The sequence below is a fragment of the Nasonia vitripennis genome, chromosome 4 (genome assembly GCF_009193385.2).
Source record: "Nasonia vitripennis strain AsymCx chromosome 4, Nvit_psr_1.1, whole genome shotgun sequence".
NCBI classification, from domain to species: Eukaryota; Metazoa; Arthropoda; class Insecta; order Hymenoptera; family Pteromalidae; genus Nasonia; species Nasonia vitripennis.
This window is the reverse complement of record NC_045760.1, coordinates 14,678,676-14,701,013: the sequence shown is the minus strand read 5'-3', so window position 1 is coordinate 14,701,013 and position 22,338 is coordinate 14,678,676. Positions and strand designations below refer to the sequence as shown.

The window sequence follows — 22,338 nt, the reverse complement described above, 5'->3', positions numbered from 1 at the left end:
AGAAGGACTCGCTCTATCTCTCTCGCATGCGGGGCTAAGTGGATTCCCGGCGACGGGCTTTGTGTCGCAGCAGCGCCTCTTCTTCTTCTTCGGCTCGTCGCGCCTCGCCGAAGATTGAATTCCGAGCTGGCCGCTATCTCTCGGGCTGTGCGATCACTCGGCTAATCGATCTCGCGCAATCTATTATAAGCAGGCCAAAGACTCGCGTGTGCGGGTGGGCTCACGCGCGAAATCCTTATGATAATTTTGGGATTTCGATTTTTCCGGATAACATCAAAGTCCCATCGGCTGCTATACTATGCGCTACTGGATCGAGAGGAATCGCTCGCGCGAGTCAAATCCGCCGGCGGATATGCGTCGCTCTCCTTTTATCCCGGGGTCCGTACAAAGCTTCCGCGAAGATTACGTACGGCCGGGCTGGCTTCTTTTCTGTCGCGTACGCGCGCGTTATATATATATATATATATATATATATATAGGCGAGAGGGGCTCGAGCACGCTGATGCAGTGCACCCCGGTAACGACGCGAGGAGTAAGTAATATCCGGACAATGCAGCTCAGGATTTTTATCTGCTTTATCCCCGATACCTTACGCGCGCGATTGTGGATTATCAGTGTCCTCGAGAGGGAGAGAGGATTTCTGCAGTGTCGGGAATTTTCATTTCTAGCATTGTTGTTTTTTAATCGAATCTTTTTCGTTCTAAGACTATTATAATTTTTCGGGCGAAGGATACGTTTGAGATAACAGAAGAGCCATTGGTCAATGTTTATAATCGTGTATTTCAGAAATAATCGCCTTATGCACACTTATACAGCAGTACAGAGTAGTCGATCGAAATACAGCAAAACGATATTGCATACTATAACAGCGACGATATGGCCTACATCATCCTTATGCAATTACAATTCGAGCCTTACAATAAGCTACACAAGTTTATCATCTCCTTATGTCATAGCGCCGATAATATACATTTTTTACATAATTTATTGATAATGTCGCATACATGGTTATAGGTATATTAATCGTGGGCGTACACGCGTGCTTCGTATTTACAATAAAATTCGCTTACATTGTAATATCATACTCTTAAAACGATTAAGCTCTACACGCTCTTGTCGCGTGTTGCGCAATACTGGCGCCCTTTTATTATATCATACATATCATCGTGTACCTTATCGCGCTAAATAAACGTCGTCACACTCTGTATTATCGAATCATCCGCCCCGAACGCGATGTTACACATCAATCCAATCGTCGAAAAGTACAAGCTCCTCTCGACAAACCGGAGAGAAAGGGATTGAGCGATCACAATCAAACGAAAATGACGGGCTTTCTCTCGGCGAGCTTTTTTTTCACCTCGAAAACCTGATCGCGTGTAAGAACACGGACTCGAATAAATTGCGGCCTCTACGCTCGCCTCCCCCATTCCCGTTACGGCTCGACGCTTTTCTAAAGACTCTACCCCATGTATACTATACTATGCGAGAGAGGAAAAAAGAAAACGGGGCTGTATTATACGAGCTCAAAATTACGCTTAGAAGCTCTTTATTTTTATTTCGCTACTTATACATACGCGCGGCGGGTGCGAGATTGCTTTTCGCGGCTTTGCTTCGTCTCTTATAACATTACGTGCATTATTATATACGTAAAATTAAACGCGATTGCATTTTTGCCCGAAATTCGGTTTGGCTTGTTTGGTTATAGCTGCAGTTGTATCGTTTTATTGGTCTAGTGACTAGATTTGCGCGACTTTTGCTTCGCTGTGCGTCTTACGTCGTTATACGCGGAGATTAAAGCTGATCCGGTTAGAAAATGTATAATATGTAAATCAATATTATTCGCGAATTTTCCGCTTCCGAGGCGACTGACATCGATTTAATTCAATAAACCCGAGCGTCGTAATCGCGTATACCTCCTCGCGTTATCGCGCCGCTGTACACACGGATTACTTACACACCACTTAGAGATATCCTTAGACTCGATTGACTAGAAACGAATTTTGGTGACAATTTGATCGTGGCGCGTCGCCTCGTTTGAATCTCGAAACGTTAAATTTTCATCGAATTGAAAAATTATGCGAATTACGAAGCGAGGCAACGCTTTGATCGACTAGATGCATACTCTATGCGCGCGAGGTGAGACTCGGCGCGCGATATAACGCTGAAACGAAAATTTAATGAAAACTGAAACTGAGACTTAAATTTATGCCGAAATCTTACATGTATTTACGTATATACGTTTTCTTGCGGGAATGCGATTTGTCTATTATTAATTTATACTGACTTGTGTAATCGCGACTATACTCTATGCGTGACTAGATTTCCTACACAATTTTGCCGTATATTAGCTTATGATATTCGGTTACAGTTAATGGTTCCGCTGACTAGATGTCCCTTTTGATTAGAAATCGATTTAGATATTATTACTTGACAATATTATATACTTCGCGCGAAATTGTCATCGGACACAGAACAACTAGACTTTCATTTCTCCATACTTTCTTTGGTTTGATAGAGTTGCTACACGACAATTTATACAGTATATCTTTGGGATCCTGTCGGTTGAATCTTACGCTACACATATAAATCTACGCTTAGATCGACTAGAAGAATTTGGTGATTGCGAGAATTCCCGAGATACGCGATCGGAGCATCTCGTGACTAGAATAATTTTTTCCTACTTCCTACAAACATACGCACGCGTACATCGTATATTGTAAGCGGATCTTAACTACATCTTTGATAAGTTTAGCTGTATGAGTCTGTCGACAAATTTTGTTACTTTATTTGGATGATAAGCGACTAGAGGGACTAGATCGAATTCTTTTCTTACTTTATAACGGTGTACAATCGAGATCTTACAGGACTACGTCGTTTGAGATCATTCGGATAGCCATATTTCAATAAAAAAAAAAAAAAAAAAAAAACTTAAGCTCTCTCGCAATTGAATTATTACAAAAAATAACCGATGACAAAAATATATGCGCATGTAATATTATATAGGTGCGTAAGCTGCACTCGCAAGCCTAAAGTATATATGTATACCAAAGTGGAATAGAAAATATATACCGAGGAAATTTCAATGTCAGAAAATAGATTTATAAAAACTTAATTCCACGTTACCCCCTCCAAGTATGCTCTAACGGTGCAACGATTGATACGATATAACATCAGATATAAGGCTCCGCTTATGTACACAGGATAAGACGAATAGCTGCAGAGCTCTCGTTATCTATACACATTTACACATCCGCTAATCCGAATCGCCTTCGAATACTGATACAATATACTTTCGACTCATATCTCCGCTCCTCCTCCGCTTTTATACAGAAATTTACAAATGACGATAACACTATGTATTATAGACTACGACCCTAAATTCTTTTGGCAAATAAAGCTGAGAGTTCCTTACAGACTATAATGTGCGCGTTGACGTGATCCGTGACTAGATATAAATATTTTTTCCTTTTGTTCGTGCATCTCGACAACAAAGTTAAATCTGCAATATACATGTTTATTCGAGGGAAAAGATGAACTCTCGGAGCCGACGTACGCACGTATGTCGATCGTCGCTAGATCCTCGGAGCCAAACATTTTCTTCTCTTTGTTATTTATTTAATTTTTTTTTTTTTTTTCGATTTTTCGCCGCTATTTTCCGAAGCTCCGAGGACCAGGCGACGAGCGCGCGTACGGATCGCACTGCCGAGAGTACATCCCTCCGTGTCCTATATATATAGAGAGAGAGCTATACGTACAGCTATATAGCGATTCGTTTTGATTGTGCACTCACGTGTGACCGCTGCGCTCACATGAGATCCAGACCGAATCTCCAGTAGAGGCTGGCGGCGGCGGCGGCTGCGGCGGCCGCCGATCCGGCACCGGGTCTGAGGGGCAGCGGCCTCGCTGGGAACCGATGCTGTCAGGCCATCTCGACGGCTCGGCTCTTGGTCTCCTGGTCGTTGTTGTTCTGCTCGGCGGCCGGGGCGCAGGGGTGCTGGGCGGCCACGTGCTTCCTCAGCGCCGCCTGCCTGCTGAACTTGGCCTCGCAGCTCCCGCAGGCCAGCGACTCGGAGCCCGACTCCTCGGAGCCGCTGCCGCTGCTGCTGCCGTTGCTCGCGCTGGAGGAGGCGGCGGCGGCGACGACGGCGGCGGCGGTGGCTGCTGCTGCTCCTCCGGGTCGCGGCTTGTGCCAGCGCCGGTGGCTCGCCAGGTTGGCCGGGCAGGAGAAGCGCTTGTCGCACTCGGGGCAGCGGTACTCGACGTGGGCGATGCGCGAGCAGCGGTGCTGGGCCAGCTGGAAGGCGTCGTCGTGCAGGTGTCGGCAGAGCTTGCACTGGTAGGGCCCGAGCCGGTTCTCGATCTTGGCCAGCTCGGCCCGGGCCTCCTCGGTCACCTCGACGATGTTGAAGGCCGGGTCGATGTCGCCGGTGACGAGCGCCTCGTCGGGCCCGAGGATGACGGTGCCCGAGACCGGCGACGAGGTGTCCTCGTCGAACTTGAGCTTGCGCGCGTGCTTCTTCTTGGCGCGCGGGGGCTTGTCCAGCTGCTGCTGCTTGGGGGTGTGCTGCTGCTGCTGCTGCTGGTCCTCCTCGCGCTTGCGGCGCTGCGCCGCGGGCTGCTGGGGCTGCTGGGGCTGCTGGGGCTGCGGCGGCGAGGGCGTGCTCGGCGGGGTCATGGGGGCCGGCGTCTGCAGCAGCTGCTGGTAGCCGAGGCTCGCGAGCATCATCGTCTCCTTGGCCGAGGAGCAGGTCTTCGTGGGCGTGCGCTCGAGCTCGGCGCCGAGGTAGGGAGCAGGGAGCTGCTGGTAGCTGTGGGCCGAGGAGCAGCTGCGCTGGCTGTCGAGGTCGTAGACGACCACGTCCTCGTCGGGCCTGCTGTAGGAGGAGTGCCGGCTGCGGGCCTCCTCGCGGCTGCGCCGGTCCTCCTCGTCGTCGACCTCGATGGGCTCGTACTCGTCGGTCCTCGGCGAGCTCGGGGTCGGGGGCGGCTTGAGCGACAGGTCCAGCGGACAGGGCGTCGCCGCCCTCAGCTGCTGGTGCAGCGAGCCCGTCGTCGGCGTCGAGGACGTGTCCCAGGCGAGGACGCGCTGGTACGACTCCGGGTCCAGCTGTTGCTGCATCTGGTAGTAGGGATGCTGCTGCTGCTGCTGCTGCTGCTGCTGCTGGGCAGCGATCACTGCCTCCTCGAAGTAGCTGCCGGCGGCGAGGTGCGGGTGGTGGTAGCCCAGGTAGGCGCGGGGCAGCGCGCTGTGCAGCATCTTCGAGTCTCTTCTCTCGAGCGCTTTTCTCTCTGAATATAGCGAGCGCTGTGTCTCCGTGAATATGACGATCTTACGCCGGCGGTGGCCAGACGCCGTGTGACGCTCGACCGGGAGCTGCGCGTCTACTTAAAACGCCGCGGCAGAGCCGGCGAGCGACGCCACGCCCCCGACTCGATGCTTATTCGCCGCGCTCCCACCAGCTTGTACCATAGGAGAGCGCGAGCGAGCTGCCCGACTCGAGAGGGGAGCGACCGGCTCCGGAAGCCAACGAGAGCTGCGGATGTGCCGGGTATCATACCTATATATAGACACTGCGCTGCGCGTTATCCGGCGTAGGAGGAAGATGCCACTCTCTCTCTCTCTCTCTCTCTCGAGGGGGTGGAGATGAGGCGAGCGGCGAATGCTTGCACGGAGGCGGACTTCCCAGCAACTTCCTTCGGTCCTCGTCGATAAAATCAACGCCGAGAGGAGAAAATTCATTCTTCCCGCGAATTCACGTAAGCGCAAACTTTCCGCGTGTCGGCCTTAATCGGCGCGTTACACGTCTATACCATGAACGCGCGCGCGCCGGGAATTTACACGGAAGCACATTATAATATGCATATTTCACGCGACATATGCTAACGGGCTCATTTGCATGCGCGATTTACGCAGTTTTTATCGCTCGCACACATCTTTCACTCGTACGCGCAGGAGAATTACAGTCTGATAATGTGTACACCCAGTACTTTGGCGATGCCTTACAAAGTTACGCGAACTTTTGAATCGACTCCGACTGTGCTTTCCGTCGCGACCGCATTTGCAAACGGGCAAAGCACTCGATTTTTACATCTGATTATCAATCGGACGCGCTTACATTAAATACCTCGTAGGCGCAGCGGGATAACGCATCCAGCTTCGAAGCAGCAGCCAATATAATCCCTTGTAGCCGTTAAGCAGCTTAGCTAATTACTTGACGGCGCGGTCTCGTTAATAATTCCGCGAGCCTCGCAGTCCCCGCTGACACACGATGGCATTCGAAATCGAGCTTACATATAGTAGGCTCGCTTCTGTGTCCGTCTTCGTCGACGTTTGCTTTTGTGGTTCAGCATCTTTCGGACATGCAACCGAGCTCGATTGGCTGGCTGTTCCGCCGATTGCCTCGACGCAGACTTTGAATGCAATGTAATACAACTATATAAAAACGTCGTCATCGGTCGAGCTTTTATATACTCCGGGGAGAAGATACATCCTCATATAGCCATTAAAACTCGCGTTTATATCGAAAAGCAACAACCAGCCAATCATTGAGTGAACGATGCGTTTTAAAATCGACCGACTCCAATCGCCGCCGAAATAATCGAATACATAAGCGCTCCGTTCGTGTTTTTTCCCCGCCCAAAGCATATTACACTCGCCAGTGCTTTTATCGTCAATTTTATAGATTTAACTTTGAAAAAAAAAAATATTACCGACGACTTTTTCGAAGAAAATAATCAGATGATACAAGCGTAATCTGGCAAAATGGACCATCGAACTATGTATGCGTATACACGCAGGCATTATAGCGACGTATAAACAGCGCGCTCTCGCAGTACAACAGAACAGCCCAGGCGGCAGCTCGCGAGTAACAAATATTTACGAGAATTAGCAAGCATAGCGAGTAATGGACTGCTGCAGCCCCGGGTGATGCCCCTATTAGCGATAATAACGCAAAATGCGAGAGTGAGAGAGAGAGAGAGAGAGAGAGAGAGGCATAACCCTCCCTCTCTCTCTCTCTCTCTCTCTCTCTCTCTCTCCAATGCAGTATTAACTGATCAATACAGATTCCCGCTATGATTATTTTATCGGTTTATCAACATTTGGACGCGACTGCTGTACGCCAATTCGGCGAGTTTGCGATTTTGAGAGTAATTATTTATATCGCGTGAGAGAGACAAAAATCGGACGGTGATTAACTGCAGGGATTTCGAGGGAATACAACGGATCGAATTCTGAATTTCGCCATGACGTAAGAGCGAATCCCGTACAAGCATTGAATTTGTTCATGATCCTGGAAATTCCTTACTAAAAAATCCAGCGTTTCAAAAGTAATAAATCCTCGAGGAAAGAATGCAAAAATTTGAAAAATCGAAGAACTTTCTTTCCGCCCGTCCCTATGTACATGAAACATGTAGGCAAAGCCGAGAGAGAGAGAGAGAGAGAGAGAGTGCAGTAGCGCAAGAATTTTGTCCGACCACTAAATTATTCATCGTTGCCGTGTCTCAAAGCCTCGCGGGGGAAATCCCAAAACTGGCGTGTATGTGTATACGTATACGTAAAGAGAGACATTCACGGGAGGATGGAGTAAAAAGCAGCAGCATCGGTGGCTTTTTGCCCAAATCCGGTACTCGCGCGCCTGCACAGGCTCTTGCATATTTCAAGCGATTTTAATGTGTCTCCTCCCCCGGCGTCTCTGCTACGCTCGGTGATGCTCTAATCGGCTTACGCTATACGCTCTGCCGCTTCCCGGGCTGTCGCTAGATTCTGCTTTCTCTCTCGCAGGAACGTTAGCTGCCTCTCTGTCTTTCGACCGCCGCTGTTGCTGATGATTATGTCATCGAGCGTTACTCTGCGGTCATGTGGCTTGTCTTTTACCGCCGCTGCTCTTCTTTTTATGTCTGTGGTAAGTACAAAGCTGCGCTGATGGTTTTTCATGAATGACATCGACGTTCTTCATATTTTATAAAAGAGCCCGATGAGTCGTTGCTGCAAATTCAAAAAGTAGGTCACCATTTGATGGTCGTATAAACATTTGCCGAGAACAAAGTGAGATGTGAATTCCAATGTCGAGTAAACTTGACACACTTAAAAGCCTCGCTAGAAAGGCATCCAAGCACGCGCCAAACACATCTCGCGTAATGCAGGCTGTCGACGAGCAGCCCTGCCTTTCGAATTTGTTTGTCGAATGCATGTGGGTACACACAACGGCTAGTCGGGGAGACAGAGAGGCCCGAGAAGACCGAGAGTCTCGCCGAAGGCCAGGATGTGCATTATTGGCTCGAATTACATCAAACACCGACCCCGCTGTCACGGCGGCTCGATTCGCCGGTTTTCAATACCGACATTGAACGACAGACGCGAGCGAGTCCCGATATGTCATTCCTGCGTTGGTCCAAGTGCTTCGTCCAAATATGTATGTACCCCGAATATTGATAAGATTTTATTTCGTTGACGATCACGGTTTAAACTTTTTAAATGTTTAAATAATATGCGTTTGACAGTGTAAATAAATCGAATTTCATGCGTATTTACTTTGCAGTTGATATCGGTTGTATAAATTGTAAATATCAGTTTGGTGCAACTTTCGAGTGATCGCAAATTTATAAGACTCGGTATTCTATATAAAACAATATTGCTATTTAATCGATAATCTTTTTACAATAGTACATCCGTCTATATTTTTACAGTGTGACCTTACATCTGTGATATAATATAAAATTAATTAACGCGCTTCCGATTATTTACAAGATTATAAACAATACTTTTTAAATTCATTTTGAAATTGAGATACTAGAATAATTTTTTGCCTGCAGTTCTTTCGTCGACCTTCAATTTTTTCGTGCTTCGTGGTGTCTGACCTGAACTCTGGCTTGCGAACATTTTTCGTTTTCTCTGAAAAATATACGTATACGTAAACTTTATTCATTGCTGTTTCTTCATACATCTTTTTATACTCAATTTTATTTTGAATACAATAAAATCTTACCTTGTTTTTTTCTTGGTCTGGAGTATTGTCGTTTTCCTGCTCTGAATCATCTTTCGCCGCATTTGATATGGAAGGACTCAGGTGTTGGAAAACGAAATTCCCTTTGCGTCCAGCATTTGTCGACATTTTACTCTTTTCTGGCAAATTTTGTGCAATTCGAACTAACGTTTCATCTCCTCTTGATAAAAATGAACCTTTCATGTTGGACTAAAATTCAATAATTTTGTGCTATAATCTAGAATAAAATTTAAAAATATTTACAAAATGAGTGCTAACTTACGAATGACAGGCTTTTCGAATTCGTGATGGTTTTTTTCGAGACGTTGGTTACTCCTTTCGCCATTAATATATTTGTACTATTACCAACTGAACTACTTTTAACCAGTTTTTGATCCTCTATTGAAGTCTTACTAGTTGATCGAACAGTCACGACCTTTAATCCACGATTAAATAATTGACTTTCACTGAAATCTTCATTGATCGCTACATCTAAGCTTTTCTGTAAATATAAGACATTCTCTGTGAATTGTCTGTTTATATGATAATATTATCGTCACATTTTTAGGGTACATACCTGTTTTTCTTCGAGGAACTTTTGTTGCTCATATCTCATTTTTCGCATTTGAACTTCCATTTCGGCATCGACCTCATCGTCTATTTCTTCGCCATTGTCGTCAGTCCTGGGCGTTAAGCCAAAATCACCTAAGCTGTCTGCAAATCAAACAAATTCTCATACATTTGCATTTTTAAACTAAAACTTTAAATTTAGTAATCTAAATGCAATCAAAGTATGGCTCACCTATGTTTTTCCATTTGAATTTTCTTTCGCGGCCAGCGCCTTCGCTGTGCAGGTCTCCGTCATCGAAAAGTAGCTCCTGGAGCATCCTCACTTCTCTTTGATCTTCATCCATCACTTGCTTCATGTGTACTCGATCGAGTTGTTCCTTCATTTTGTCCTCGTCTATTTCTTCGGCGTCGGCTTCCTCAAATTCGAGCTTATCCATTCCTTGTTCATCTTCATCAGCCGAATCCCAATCACTCTCGCTCAGCTCAGCCTCGTTCTCCAGAAAGTTCTTTGCCACCTTCTTGATCTCTTTTTTAGGAACAACCACTACCTCGTTTTCTTCGGAGTCGTAATCAACGAATTTCTCTTCATCTTCTTCTTCTTCTTCTTCGTCGGAAAATTCCTTAGCTTCATCTTCATCCTCATCATCAGACAGTGTGAGCTTTTTGACCTTCTTTTTCTTCAAAAGTTTTTTCTTCGGTCGATCTTTTTTTACTTCTCCATCCTCTTCATCTGAGGAGGAAACTATCGCAAAATTTGTTCTCGGAGCATTTGAATCGTCATCAAACGCTGTGACTTTTTTCTCAAGTTGTTCAATTATCTTGGTTTTCTGATTTTGCAAAGTCTTTTTGAATGGACTATTACTATTATCATCGAGCGTTAAATTAAAATCTTGCGATGCGTCATCATGGATCTGCGGTGAATCATTCTCTTCCAATGCCTTCAAGTTTACTGCTTGCGAGGTGAACGCCCCTGAGCACAGATCCATTAACTGCGAATCTGTAACTTGGTCTGGTTTATGTTGGGTCTCCACTACCGGCTTATCATTCCCTCTCTTAAGCCAAGCCTCCATAGGGTTCTTAAAACTGGTACCACCAAAGGTAGGCAACTTTACTGGACTCTTGGAATCATTGCTGAACATGGACTCATCGCTCCTTTTCAGTGATGATACGGTTTTTGTGGGACTACTTTTTGAGTCATCGTCATCGTCGAGGGTCAACGTTATATCCTGCGAAGTCTCATCGCCAAATTCTGGCCTTGAAGGATCAACGTTATCTGATTCTAGTTCTTTCATGTCGGAAGGCTGACTGACAAAAGCACCTGAGCACAGTTCCATCAGCTGCGAGTCGGTTACTCCATTTTGCGACATCGTGTTCGGTGGTCTTATCGTACTCTGGGTATTCGTAAATTGACCCGAGCAAATTTGAAGCAGCTCGTCATCGTTTACAGTGTCAGGTGGATCTTCAAAAAGTTTCTTTTGCAAACCAATCATTTTCTCCATATTGCAATTTGCTGGAGGCCTGTTGGCACTAAAAAAATTTTATGTAAAAACATATTACAAACTTTTAGATTAGTCGAAAATGTTTGCTTATCGGTGAAAGTTAAGAAAAATACCTGTCTTCAGTAGGCGTATTCTCGACTGAAGTACCAACAGGACCCAAATTCAAAGCGTTCGGGGTCTTCGAAGCCGACTTCCTTGTTGAATCATGAGACGTATTTAGAGCCGTGAGCTGTGTTATGGGTGAGACCATGCTGAGTAAGTTGTTAGGTTTGGGTAAAGGAGTTTTGCAGGCTTGACTACGCGAATCCGAATTGCAGCGATCTCGAGATTGAAAAGGCGGTATAGAGTCAGTTTCAAGATCTTCAGAGCCATGGCTTGCTTGCGAGGCGAATATGTCCTCGTCAGTCTTATTGCAGACTCGGTTGCTGCCCGGGAAAAGCTTTGGTTTAGCATCGTTGCTTACACTCGATTTTGATTCGTTTGAATCTTCATCGAAGGGACGGATGATTCTTTTAAGTTTCTTTGGTTTGTCGTCCTGTAAATAATTTCAAATATATTGAAACAAATTAATACATTAACAATATATGAATCATTTATTAGAAACTTGAACTTACGATTTCTTCTTTTCCAGATTCCTGCTCTTCCTCCTCTTCTTCTTCTTCGTCCTCCACTTCTTCATCTTCTTCCTCGTCCTCCTCGTTTTCATTACCACAGAAAACTGCAGCATTTTCATCCTCACTTTCTTCAGCCTCTTCGTCACCGAATGCACATTTCGGCCTTCGACTTTCTTTCATAGGTACATCGTCTTCCTCCGGCTCGCTCTCCGTACTTACTTCGTCTTCCAATTCTTCTTCCTCGTCAGGGAGACCCTCGTAAAAATCTTCACCTTTGCATTTTGCTTCTTCTTCTTCTTCCTCCTTGTCCTTTTCTTCCCTTTGCTTCCATTCCTCATTTCTTGCAGAAGCGATTTTACGCTTCAAGTCCTCCCTTAATTTCTGCAGCTTCTCTCCGGGCTTCCTATCTTTTTTGGGGTCATCCTCTATTATCGACTTCGTAAAGGGTAATACTTCTTCCACGATTGTGATTTCATTGCCAGTGCCTTCAGTACGTATCGTTTTTACCTCGGAGATCTCGTTGATCCTAGGCCTATAAGTAGCTGAGTGACGCGCAAATCTGTCCAGCAGCTGCGTGACACCTTCCTTCATTTGACCTGAACTTTCTGTGAAATCGATTGTTGAACCTGGTGAAGCTTTAATCATGGGCTTGTTTTTTAAAGCGTTAGCTAAAATAATTTCTTTCATGCTTGGTTTTTTTACTACAGGTTCGTCAAGATCCTTTGGCAGAGCGAAATCTGCTCGTAGTATATCGCGATCTATGATCTCGTCATCATTGACGTCCTTGGATTCTGAAGTTAGTTCTAAGATCAGATCATCAGTATCGTTCTGTTCTTCCTTATTGCTATATTCGTTTTCTTTATTTTCAATGATAATTTGATCTTTTGACGATACTAACAATGCTCTATTGGTTTTTGCGATTTCTTTATTACTTATATACGGGGTTTCCGATATCACTATACTCTCTTGATCTTTGTTTTGTTCTGAATCACTATTTTTACTAGACTCGGATGATTTTTTCTCGTCATTGATATCATTTTCGGTTTCAGATAAGTTTAATAAGATTTCTTCATTACTGTTTTCGAGAGTGGATTTGTTCATTTTTTCCATATTCTTATCAATATTTTCTATATTTTCTGGCATTTTTGGACTTTCTTCGTTCTTTTCTTCTGGCATACATTTATCGTCTTCGTTTGTATCTACATCCATGTCCATTTCTTGACCTGTAAATAATTTTCGCGGAACACTAGCCTCCCTAATTCCAGATTTGACTTCCCTAGGTTTTTTCTCGAGAACTGTTATATCGGTATTAATACTCTCATCAGTATGGACACGTTCTGGTTCAGATAGTGGTGTATTTTCAGTCGACCCATTCTCATCAATATCTTCTAAGAATAATTTCCTCGGTACTCCAAAATCTAAAGATCGCCGCTGAAGAATGGTCATTTTATCATGAGAATCCTGAATATGATCTTGAGTTAATTTTTGTGTATCAGCAATACCAACTGCAGTCGCTGTTTCATTTTCATTTGTATTCTCATTGTCTTTCTTAGCAGTACCAGCTTCATCCACTTCCATTGGTTCATCTTGTTCCTCTTCAGAGTCCGACGATTTATAAAAAATTTCAGCCTCTTCTTCTTTTTCTTGTACTACTTTACTGCAAGTTATAAATATTAACTTTAGATTACAAAATTACAATATTTTTTTTGCAATAACAAGCATCAAATAAAGAAGATACCTAATGACTTCAGGGAACATCTTAACTTTTTCAGCAAACGTTAAATTATTAGGGATATCAGACGTAATCTTTTTCCTGTTCAGAAATTCCTCCAAAGTACGTTGCTTCGGCCTGTGGTAAGGGAGAGATATTTCTGCTTCTCTCATTAATCTTTGTGTTTCACTATGTATTTGTTGCATAGCAGCATCCTTGGATGCTCGTGCTGATCCCTACAAAATATTTGTAACATTTTATTTAATTTCTCATTGTCATTTTAAAATTATTAATAATCTATAATTTACATTACCGCTCGATTCTTCTCTAACTTCTTTTCTTTTTTTGTTTTTTTTGAAGCATCTTTTTCTTCACCTGAAGAAGCATTGCTCCCATGCTCAGAAGGATTGTCACTGCCACTTTCAGAATCTGAATCTATGATATTACTTATTTTATTTGATTTCTGAAAGAAAATTAATGTTGGTTTACAATGTGTTTTTACAATTATAAATGTCGTTAAGTAGATGATGAAAGTATCTCACATTAAGTGAATTAGATTCTTTTTCACTCTCATTATCACTACCTCCACTGTCAGTCTGTTTCTTTCTAAAACCATTATCAGTTTTGACTGGCTCTTCATCAGAATCACTGTCTACAAGTTTTCTTTTGTTTTTTATTTTTTGTTTCTTTCCAGACTTCGAAGATTTCAAACTTTTTGATCCATCTGAATCTGATTCACTCTGTTCTTTATTGGCCTTAGATCTTTGTGGTATTGTAATATCATCCTCTGAATCTGAGTCTATAATGTTGAAATATTTTTTTGGCTGACTTTGTTTACTATCACTCTCTTTTTCAGGTGTACTCTTCTTGCTATCACTTGCTTTTTCAGGAGAACTGTTTTTACTAGCTAATTGAAAACTAGATCTTGTGTTGCTCTCATCATCAGATTTCTCAGCCACAGGCTGTCTGTTTTTAGTAGTTGATCTAGAATTCGAACTTACCATGGTAGAATTAGAATCATCGTCCTCTGAATGAACACTTTGACTTCTTTTAAAGTTGCTTTCATTATTGCTCTGCTTTTCAGGTGAACTTTTGCTTGGAGACTTGAAACTAGATCTAGAATTACTTTCATCGTCTGATTTATAACTTGTATGTTGGCTCGTTTTGACAGTTGAATTAGTACTGAAGATCGATGAACGTGAATCTTCGTCTTCATTGCAAACTTTTTGACTTCCCTTTACAGTAGAGCTGTAGCTGGAATTACTGTTCTCATTTGTATACCTACTAGATGCAGATTCACTCTTCTTGCTCACAGAACTACAACTAGACTTTGTTGTGCAACTGCTAGCTCTGCTCTCCTGAGAACATCTGCTATCGAGTGAAAGTTTATTTGCTTCTTGAGATAACTTATTTTCGTGCTCATCGGGCAAAGTCTTTCCGATTGAGGACTGCTCAACAGATTGTGAAGATTTTTCATTGTTGCTATTAGTACACGTCAAAATGCCACTGTCATCATCAATATTCTTCGAGGGCAGAGCAACAAGTGCTTCAGTCACAGTTTCCGAACGAGATTTACGAACGACGTTTTCCGTCGACATTTTTCTGATCTCTTCGGTGACAACTTGAACCGCAATAGTTGCCATTATCACTTTTACGAAATTGTTTGTCAAATTATACTCATTAAAACGAAAGAAATATTCATGCTTCGGAGCATCTTCTCGCGCCTTATTTACACGTAGAACTGCGGCCAGGCGTGTTTATTCGCGCCAAATTCTGTACACTGTTGCCATATTCTAGGGGAATGAGCGGTGATATTTCTGGTGATTTGTATATAGGTTTGTTCGTTTGATCAAACGTCGCTACGATTGCTAATATTTGATATTCATACATACAAATAATTTTTTTACTATCGATTAAGTATGTTTGTAAGTAATAATAGTTTTGATAGTAATTTTTATACATATTTTTGATAATTAAAAATGTTAAAACCACTAATATTGGTTTTGCAATTTATAATGTTTGCTACTACATATTTATAAAAAATTTCGAAACTATTTGACTGATTAAAAGTAGCTAAATAATATATGTATCTTTAAACTATAATGTTCAAATAGACAAATGATACATTGTTTTGTTGGCTACAATGCATCACGAAAGCGCATGCGCTTTTCGTTTACACGCGTCGGGTGTGTTTGCATTTTCCATTGCTTTTGCGGCTTTAGCGTTGTAGAAATACTACTGTTTCGTTTTCGTAGGTTATATCAAACTAAAACAACAGCGGACTCAATTTAATTTAATGAAAAGAAACGTTTGTTATTGTACATATTTTATAGGTAAATAGTGACAATTTGAAATTAAGGTACCGAAAATCATATTTCGAAGATGACAAAAGGTAAGATTGATACATTTTTAGTCTTCTTTAGAAAAGTTTATCTTTAGTGGTTAGTGTTGACTATAAATTTGAGATATAATTATTAAATACGTGTTAAAATAAGCAAATTATTTAATTGCTCAGTACTTTTAGACGACAAAAAAGGCAATGATGCAAATGATACTGAAAAGAAGAGCTCACTCGATGCTGGCCCTGACCCAACAGCACCAATCACTCGTAAAGGAGTCTTGACATCTTTTCTGACTGGTAAACCTATGGATATTCCTGAACAAGATATTGTAAGTATTCAATAAAATGGCGATTTCTTTAATTTTATTTTTTTAGGCAACCTTATAATGATTTTATTTTTCAGCTTGGAAAATGCAGATTTGTATCTGAATTTGAAAAACTAAATCGTATTGGGGAAGGCACATATGGTATTGTATACAGAGCTAGGGATACAAAGAGTGACAAAGTGGTAGCATTAAAAAAAGTACGAATGGAACACGAAAAGGATGGTTTACCGGTTAGCGGTTTACGTGAAATAAGTGTCCTCTTATCGTGTAGGCATGAAAACATTGTTCACTTAAAAGAAGTAGTTGTAGGAAGGAGTTTGGAAAGCATATTTTTGGCAATGGAGTATTGCGAGCAAGACTTAGCTAGTTTACTTGACAATATGCAAGCTCCCTTTTCTGAAAGTCAAGTAAAATGCATTATGCTGCAAGTCCTCAAGGGACTTAGATATTTACACCACAATTTTGTAGTACACAGAGATTTGAAAGTTTCAAATTTGCTTATGACTGATAAAGGTTGTGTAAAAATAGCAGATTTTGGTCTTGCTAGATGGTTTGGCTTGCCATTAAAGCCGATGACTCCAAGAGTTGTAACTCTATGGTACAGAGCACCTGAACTGCTTTTGCAGGCTAAGACACAAACAACTTCAGTAGATATGTGGGCAGCTGGTTGTATTTTAGGTAATTAATACGTATTACTTATGTTGATGCCAGCATTATCATAATCTTCATTTTCATTTCTATGTGTAACGACTATTTCTATTTTTAGGTGAACTTTTAGGACACAGACCCTTATTACCTGGAAGGTCAGAGATTCAACAATTAGAATTGATAGTTGACTTACTGGGAACTCCCAGTGAAGCTATATGGCCTGAATTTAATGCACTACCAGCATTGCAAAACTTCACGCTAAAGCAACAACCTTACAATAATTTGAAACAAAGATTTCCATGGTTGAGTGCAGCAGGACTTAGATTACTTAATTTCCTATTCATGTACGATCCCAAAAAGAGAGCCACAGCTGAGGAATGTTTACAGAGTAGCTATTTCAAGGAAGCTCCTCTTCGTGAGTATTTTTAATTTCTAAGTCCATATCACGCATACCAAGAATCAAGCTGTATTAAAAATAAATGCTCTTTTTGCAGCTTGTGATCCGAAGTTAATGCCAACATTCCCGCAACACAGAAATATGAAAAAATCGGCAAAAGAGGTTCGTGAGCAAGAACCTGTTGTTTCTGACCAAACAAATAATCTACCAGCAATATCGGATCTTGTAAGTTTTGAATGAATTATTTACAACCATGTAGCTTTTTATTCATTTATTTATTATTAACTTATTTATTACAATATTTATTTATTTGGAGTAACAATAATTCAGCAGTCTTTATTTTTATTGTAAGTTTAGCCATCTAAAGTTTATCCATTTTTTTTTTATTGTTTCAGCTTGGGTCCCTAGTCAAAAAACGACGTGTAGAATGAATACTTCAATGAGTGTTGAGTGCAAGAGTATAAGCCATTAGTTATGAATCACGAACTACAAGATTTTTTTTAAACTTGATTGTGAACGCGATGTTCAAGACAGATATTCACGTCAAATAGATAAGCTATGAAACAAATTTTTGATGAATTTCAACTACAAATAAAACGTCATTTCTGTATAAAAACAAGTGAGAAACTTAGAATGTTTCTCGCAACGACAAGAGGAAATACATGTGTAAATCTCATAAGCTTAGATGACTCGTTTTAATTTAGAACTTCTTTCCCGTCGCCTCGAAACGCTTCTTGAATTCGCCCTTGGGATCATACTTCTTGATAAGTCGGTCCCAGTCAGCAGGTCGCTTGTTCATCAGATGATTGATCACCTTCTCGGCGGTCTCTTTCTGCTTCTGGTTGCATTTCTGGCAGCCGGTGGCCAGCGCGTCGGGAAGAGTTTCTGCAAAAAATAACATCGTGCTCGTTACAGTAAACCGTTGCAACCAAGCCATTCGTCATCAGTCAGGTAAAATCACGTTTCCTAACGAACCGATCGCGTGACCTAAAAAAACAATCCCATATCCGGAGCCGATCGGTCAATCCCGAAATTTCAAAACACTCGATTATTTCTCGATAAGAGCGCAAATCGGCATCACCGGTTTTTCGCGTTCCGCTGCACGCTCGCGTAGGCGACTCCCATTTAACGCATAATCGGCAAAGGATAACGGATACACGAGCTCGACGACGCACTTACTTACACGCGCACATGATCCCGAGAGAACGGGTTACTCAAGCGCAGACTCGGGTGCAAGTTGAACGTGAAAGTTCAAATTGTAGGCCTTACGCAACTGTGTGTGCACGCGCGCGTTTATGCGTGTGTGTGTATATAGCGAGCGCAGCTGACGCGACAGAGAAAGTGTATTGAACTCTATAGGAAGATTGTGTATTTTCTTTTCGTCGATAGCCACCCAGGTGGTCTGGAGTTTGAATAATTTTGAAATGAGTATGCGATGCGTTACGTGCGGCTCTTACTATTCGGCGCACAGCAGTTGTCTGCACTCATATGTATACGTTAGGCATTTCGAAGTGCACATAATTATATCGGTACCGGTGAATGAAAGAGCTATACGAATAGAATTCATAACTACGGCCTCAAGAGCGAACGAAAAACCATCTATAAATTTCGTTTCAATAACGAGCGTCTTACGTGTTTAGACTCGGCAAAGTCGGCATATTTCATGCTCGCGTATTATTGCGTATCGCGAGAGATGTATGTAATATCCTCCGAATGTCGAAAGCGAGTAACGATAGCGAAACGCGCGGATGCGCGAATCCATAGCGTCGCGCGCGACGAGTCGTGTTATACCTATTTCTATACGTTTAAAAGAAAGTCGACGTTTTTACGAGCGCGGCCGAGAAGCGCAAGGTACGATCAGCCGAAACGTTTAAGCGCCGAATAACCGCGAAAGAAAGTCAGTATAGTTTCTCGGCTTTGAGAAAAGGGAGAAAGTAAGCTCGAATGTGCGTTGCTTTTTTCAGTTTCTTTATAAGTTTCTTCTCGTGCAATAGCGTTATATTATCAAGAGAAATTTTAAACTAAAAACGTTTTATAATTTTATCGATTTATTTGAATTTTGTTTCTATATTAGATTACAAAAAGAAAAAATTGCTCTAGAAAAAAAACTGCAAGAACTGGATGATAAAATATCTACTCACTCTTGAGTTCACGGCCCTCGGCAGTGCAGGATCCCTCGTCGAGCATGCACTTGATGTAGTTGCCAAGCACGCGTCCGTTCTGGAGAATCCTGTCGACATCGACACCGTCGTATCTGCTGGTGTACTCGGCGGCATCGACGACCAGCAGCAGAGCTGCGCAGCACAGGACGAACGCGCAGACCTTCATCTTCTCAAAGTGTTCTATTTAACGTAGAGAGTGGCTGTATAAAACGGACGCGACCGAGAACGTGGAGCTCGAGCGAGTGACCGGGACGGCGGCGACCGGCTGCGTTATATAGCCGACCGGTTGGAGGGGCTCGCACGAAGCGTCTCTCACTCTCGGGAAGAGTATAATATACACGTCTCGGAAGAAAGACTCCATCGCGCTCTTGGAAAAACCAGATATATCGTCGTGTGGCGAATCGTGCGTTGCATAATTCTGTACTTGTCGGTCCCCTTTCGGGGTCCGGGTCGCTGTTCCTTTTTTTTAGGGGACAGGATTATTATAACGGCGCGGTTTCGTGCGTGACGGATTTGCTTTTTGTTGTCGCGGATGTGAGCTTTCCGGGTGAAGGAACCACGTGGGCGGGCATTTTTAGCAATAACGATGTTGTTGTATCGGCCTGTAGAAATAGATTATTTCACTGGGAGGTTCTTCTTCTAACGATCGGGTAATCCGACTCAGAAACGTCTAATTCAGCCTGTCAGTTTGACGGATTTTAGAAGTCATTGCGAGCAACCTACGATGCTCGCGAATCAAATGACATCACTCTGTTGTGCTATAGTGATTTTTTAAACTATATGAATTCTATATCAAATAATCCAAGCAGATTACGCTTACGTTATAGTTTACATAAGAAAGGTTTTCGAACCGGTATACAGAAAAAGTGGAGAAGCAACTGGCGTTCGCTTGCACACGTTTGAAAACTCGTTCCTTAAAATCAAAATGCGCGAGAAGAAATTGAAGATTTATAATACACTCGTACAATACAACATTTACCTCCTGTCGCGAAGGTACACGCACTCGCGCGCATATATGATATCGCGCTTACATAAGCGAACTTTCTATTTAATTACAATAACAGCAGCACCGCGAGATTATTAACAATTCGTATATGTATTTGTACAAAGTCCAACTAAAAAGCGACGTTTCGACTTGAACATTCATATCGGCTTCTTCATCTCATTTTCGAAACAGCGCGCCGCCTTGTCTCGAAAATCTGTTTACAAAATAGGCAATAGACGGCAAACGTGCTTAAAATTACAGACGGCCGACCCATAGACTCGAGACCCTGAAAAGCGGACTCATCTCCATGCACACAGACGCGCTTACACCTTCGTATATAATATCTCTCGTGTAAACTCGTTGAGCAAAGCCCGCGTGTGGCGCATAATGGGATTTTTGCGCGAGTCGGCGAACAGTATGACGACAGCATCTGGTGTGTACCATTGGACGTGATAATTGTATGTATAACCCTCGGTATATATCTCCGATTTTTCTCAGCCAGTATACGCATTTATTTCAGCGAATCCATTTCGTGTGTTTGCTAATTGCGCCGCGCATGTATATGCATCACGACCCACTGCATCAACAGCTACTATATATATATATATATATTTTTTTTTGACTTGCATCTATTCGTGCGCTCGGCTGTAATAGTTATGTGCGGCTTTATGGTAATGATATTTTCGGGCAATAATTAGCGGCTGCGGTGTGTGAAATGCAGCATTATATAGTGATATCGCTTGAAAATCGGCGCGTTGTAATTGAGTAAATTTTAGACTGTCAAAATGCGTTCCTGGCCTGATGTGTATATAATAGAGCGAAGGTCATCATCCTCGAGCTAAGAGCTGTATCCTTCTCATTTTCATTTCCCCCGCTTGAGCGTGTGTGTGTATATATATATATTTATAAAGCAGGCTTGTTTTGGTGCGCATACACGCGCGTGTTCTTTTCGGAAAGACTTACGCGCTTTGCATTAAACATTTGCTCGACGGGCGGGTGCGCCATCGCGCATATAACGAGAAAACGCTCATCCCCATTTTTGCAAGTAGTATATATAGACCTTCGTGAAGCGGTTCAACCGAATACTCGCGCGTATAAAACGTTTTTGCTGATCGTTTCCAATCGTACACCGAATATCTGTATACTATGCGGTCAAAAACGTTACGAGATTTATGTATGCAAAAAAAAGAAAGGAAAGTGAAAAGCTGATCGAGTCATTTTTTGTTGATTAACTTTTCCGATACACCGAACCGTCTCTATTGTATACTTGTTTTTCCCAGTCATCCATACACACACACACACACACATATATATATATACATATATATATATATATATATAACACACGTCACAGCGGTCACACGAGTGAAACCGAAAAAAGACAATGAATGGACCAATTATAGCGCGCGATCGGCCGCTGCACACGTGTACCGTTTGTTCGTATAATTACACTTGCTTGTATCCGCCTCTCGATTTCGTGCATCATGTACGTACATATCTACGTATATACATAAAGCTCTGGCGTACAGTGTGACGAAACTCGCTCCGGAACAAACGGAGAAAGTGTTTTGGAGGAGATGTGTACAGGCGATCTCCTCTTCGCGATACGGGACATCAGACTAAATAATGTTTCTGAGGTGGATGAAGCGTGATGGTATGAGCGCTAAATGTAAATAATATGAGAGTGAGTTTTTTTCGACAGTTGCAAACGATATTTTTAAGATTAAATTCAAAATTATACTGCAACTCGTACTCGTATATTCTGGACGTCTTCCATCTCGCTTAAAAGTACGATATAATCATCACGACGGGAACAAAAGCAGGCCAACGGGTTTTTCAATTTTCAAAAGCCCTGACTTCTGATATATAGGCTGTATGCACGAGTCTCGCACGTGACGAGTGTTGGTGCTTTCTCGAGAACTGTCTACTTCGAGTTTCCGATATGTGTTTACCGCAGCCAGCGAGCCAAGGACACCGTTTGATTCGTGAAATTGACACGTGAAACTTGAATTTTCAGGTTTCAATCTCTATACAGTAAAAAATCCACATCCATATAGGAGAGCAATTATATAACAAAATGTCGAAGGGCAAAAGCAGGTAA

At 42.6% G+C, this 22,338-nt stretch overlaps 4 protein-coding genes across 5 annotated transcripts; 1 reads left to right on the top strand and 3 right to left on the bottom strand.

The window, feature by feature from the left end:
• Positions 1-760: 760 nt before the first annotated feature.
• On the bottom strand, positions 761-5,352 carry LOC100116569 (insulinoma-associated protein 1a). Its single transcript, XM_001600976.6, has one exon. It carries the CDS (start codon positions 5,255-5,257, stop codon positions 3,920-3,922), a length of 1,338 nt encoding a protein of 445 aa, XP_001601026.2. The 5' UTR covers positions 5,258-5,352; the 3' UTR covers positions 761-3,919.
• A 3,264-nt stretch (positions 5,353-8,616) lies between these two features.
• Positions 8,617-15,136, bottom strand: LOC100116600 (claspin-like). The gene is made up of 10 exons (XM_008210291.3): positions 13,921-15,136; positions 13,692-13,841; positions 13,406-13,614; positions 11,668-13,324; positions 11,167-11,588; positions 9,787-11,081; positions 9,562-9,698; positions 9,268-9,486; positions 8,988-9,194; positions 8,617-8,893 (listed from the first exon to the last, which is right to left on the bottom strand). Exons 1-10 carry the CDS (start codon positions 15,019-15,021, stop codon positions 8,792-8,794), a joined length of 5,499 nt encoding a protein of 1,832 aa, XP_008208513.1. The 5' UTR covers positions 15,022-15,136; the 3' UTR covers positions 8,617-8,791.
• A 445-nt stretch (positions 15,137-15,581) lies between these two features.
• Cdk10 (cyclin-dependent kinase 10) lies at positions 15,582-17,774 on the top strand. 2 transcript variants are annotated; one of them, NM_001161467.1, is made up of 6 exons: positions 15,582-15,770; positions 15,903-16,048; positions 16,123-16,723; positions 16,812-17,108; positions 17,188-17,315; positions 17,486-17,774. In NM_001161467.1, the coding sequence occupies exons 1-6, from the start codon at positions 15,761-15,763 to the stop codon at positions 17,519-17,521; spliced, it is 1,218 nt and encodes a 405-aa protein (NP_001154939.1). In that variant the 5' UTR covers positions 15,582-15,760; the 3' UTR covers positions 17,522-17,774. The 2 variants fall into 2 exon arrangements, with proteins under 2 accessions (NP_001154939.1, NP_001154938.1); NM_001161466.1 differs by having other exon boundaries at positions 15,894-16,048.
• Positions 17,347-22,296, bottom strand: LOC103316482 (ejaculatory bulb-specific protein 3-like). The gene is made up of 2 exons (XM_008210241.3): positions 19,232-22,296; positions 17,347-17,975 (listed from the first exon to the last, which is right to left on the bottom strand). The coding sequence occupies exons 1-2, from the start codon at positions 19,416-19,418 to the stop codon at positions 17,791-17,793; spliced, it is 372 nt and encodes a 123-aa protein (XP_008208463.1). The 5' UTR covers positions 19,419-22,296; the 3' UTR covers positions 17,347-17,790.
• Between the last annotated feature and the right edge of the window lie 42 nt (positions 22,297-22,338).

Coding starts and splice junctions, on each gene's coding strand:
- LOC103316482 (XM_008210241.3), bottom strand. CDS start 19,418: ATGAAGGTCTGCGCGTTCGTCCTGTGCTGCGCAGCTCTGCTGCTGGTC. Junction 17,976..19,231: donor CGAGGGCCGTGAACTCAAGA/GTGAGTAGATAT, acceptor TATTTTTTGCAG/AAACTCTTCCCGACGCGCTG.
- Cdk10 (NM_001161466.1), top strand. Junction 17,109..17,187: donor TTTCAAGGAAGCTCCTCTTC/GTGAGTATTTTT, acceptor CTCTTTTTGCAG/CTTGTGATCCGAAGTTAATG. Junction 17,316..17,485: donor TACCAGCAATATCGGATCTT/GTAAGTTTTGAA, acceptor TTATTGTTTCAG/CTTGGGTCCCTAGTCAAAAA.
- LOC100116600 (XM_008210291.3), bottom strand. CDS start 15,021: ATGGCAACTATTGCGGTTCAAGTTGTCACCGAAGAGATCAGAAAAATG. Junction 13,842..13,920: donor AAGAATCTAATTCACTTAAT/GTGAGATACTTT, acceptor ATTTTCTTTCAG/AAATCAAATAAAATAAGTAA. Junction 8,894..8,987: donor CAGACCAAGAAAAAAACAAG/GTAAGATTTTAT, acceptor TATATTTTTCAG/AGAAAACGAAAAATGTTCGC.
- LOC100116569 (XM_001600976.6), bottom strand. CDS start 5,257: ATGCTGCACAGCGCGCTGCCCCGCGCCTACCTGGGCTACCACCACCCG.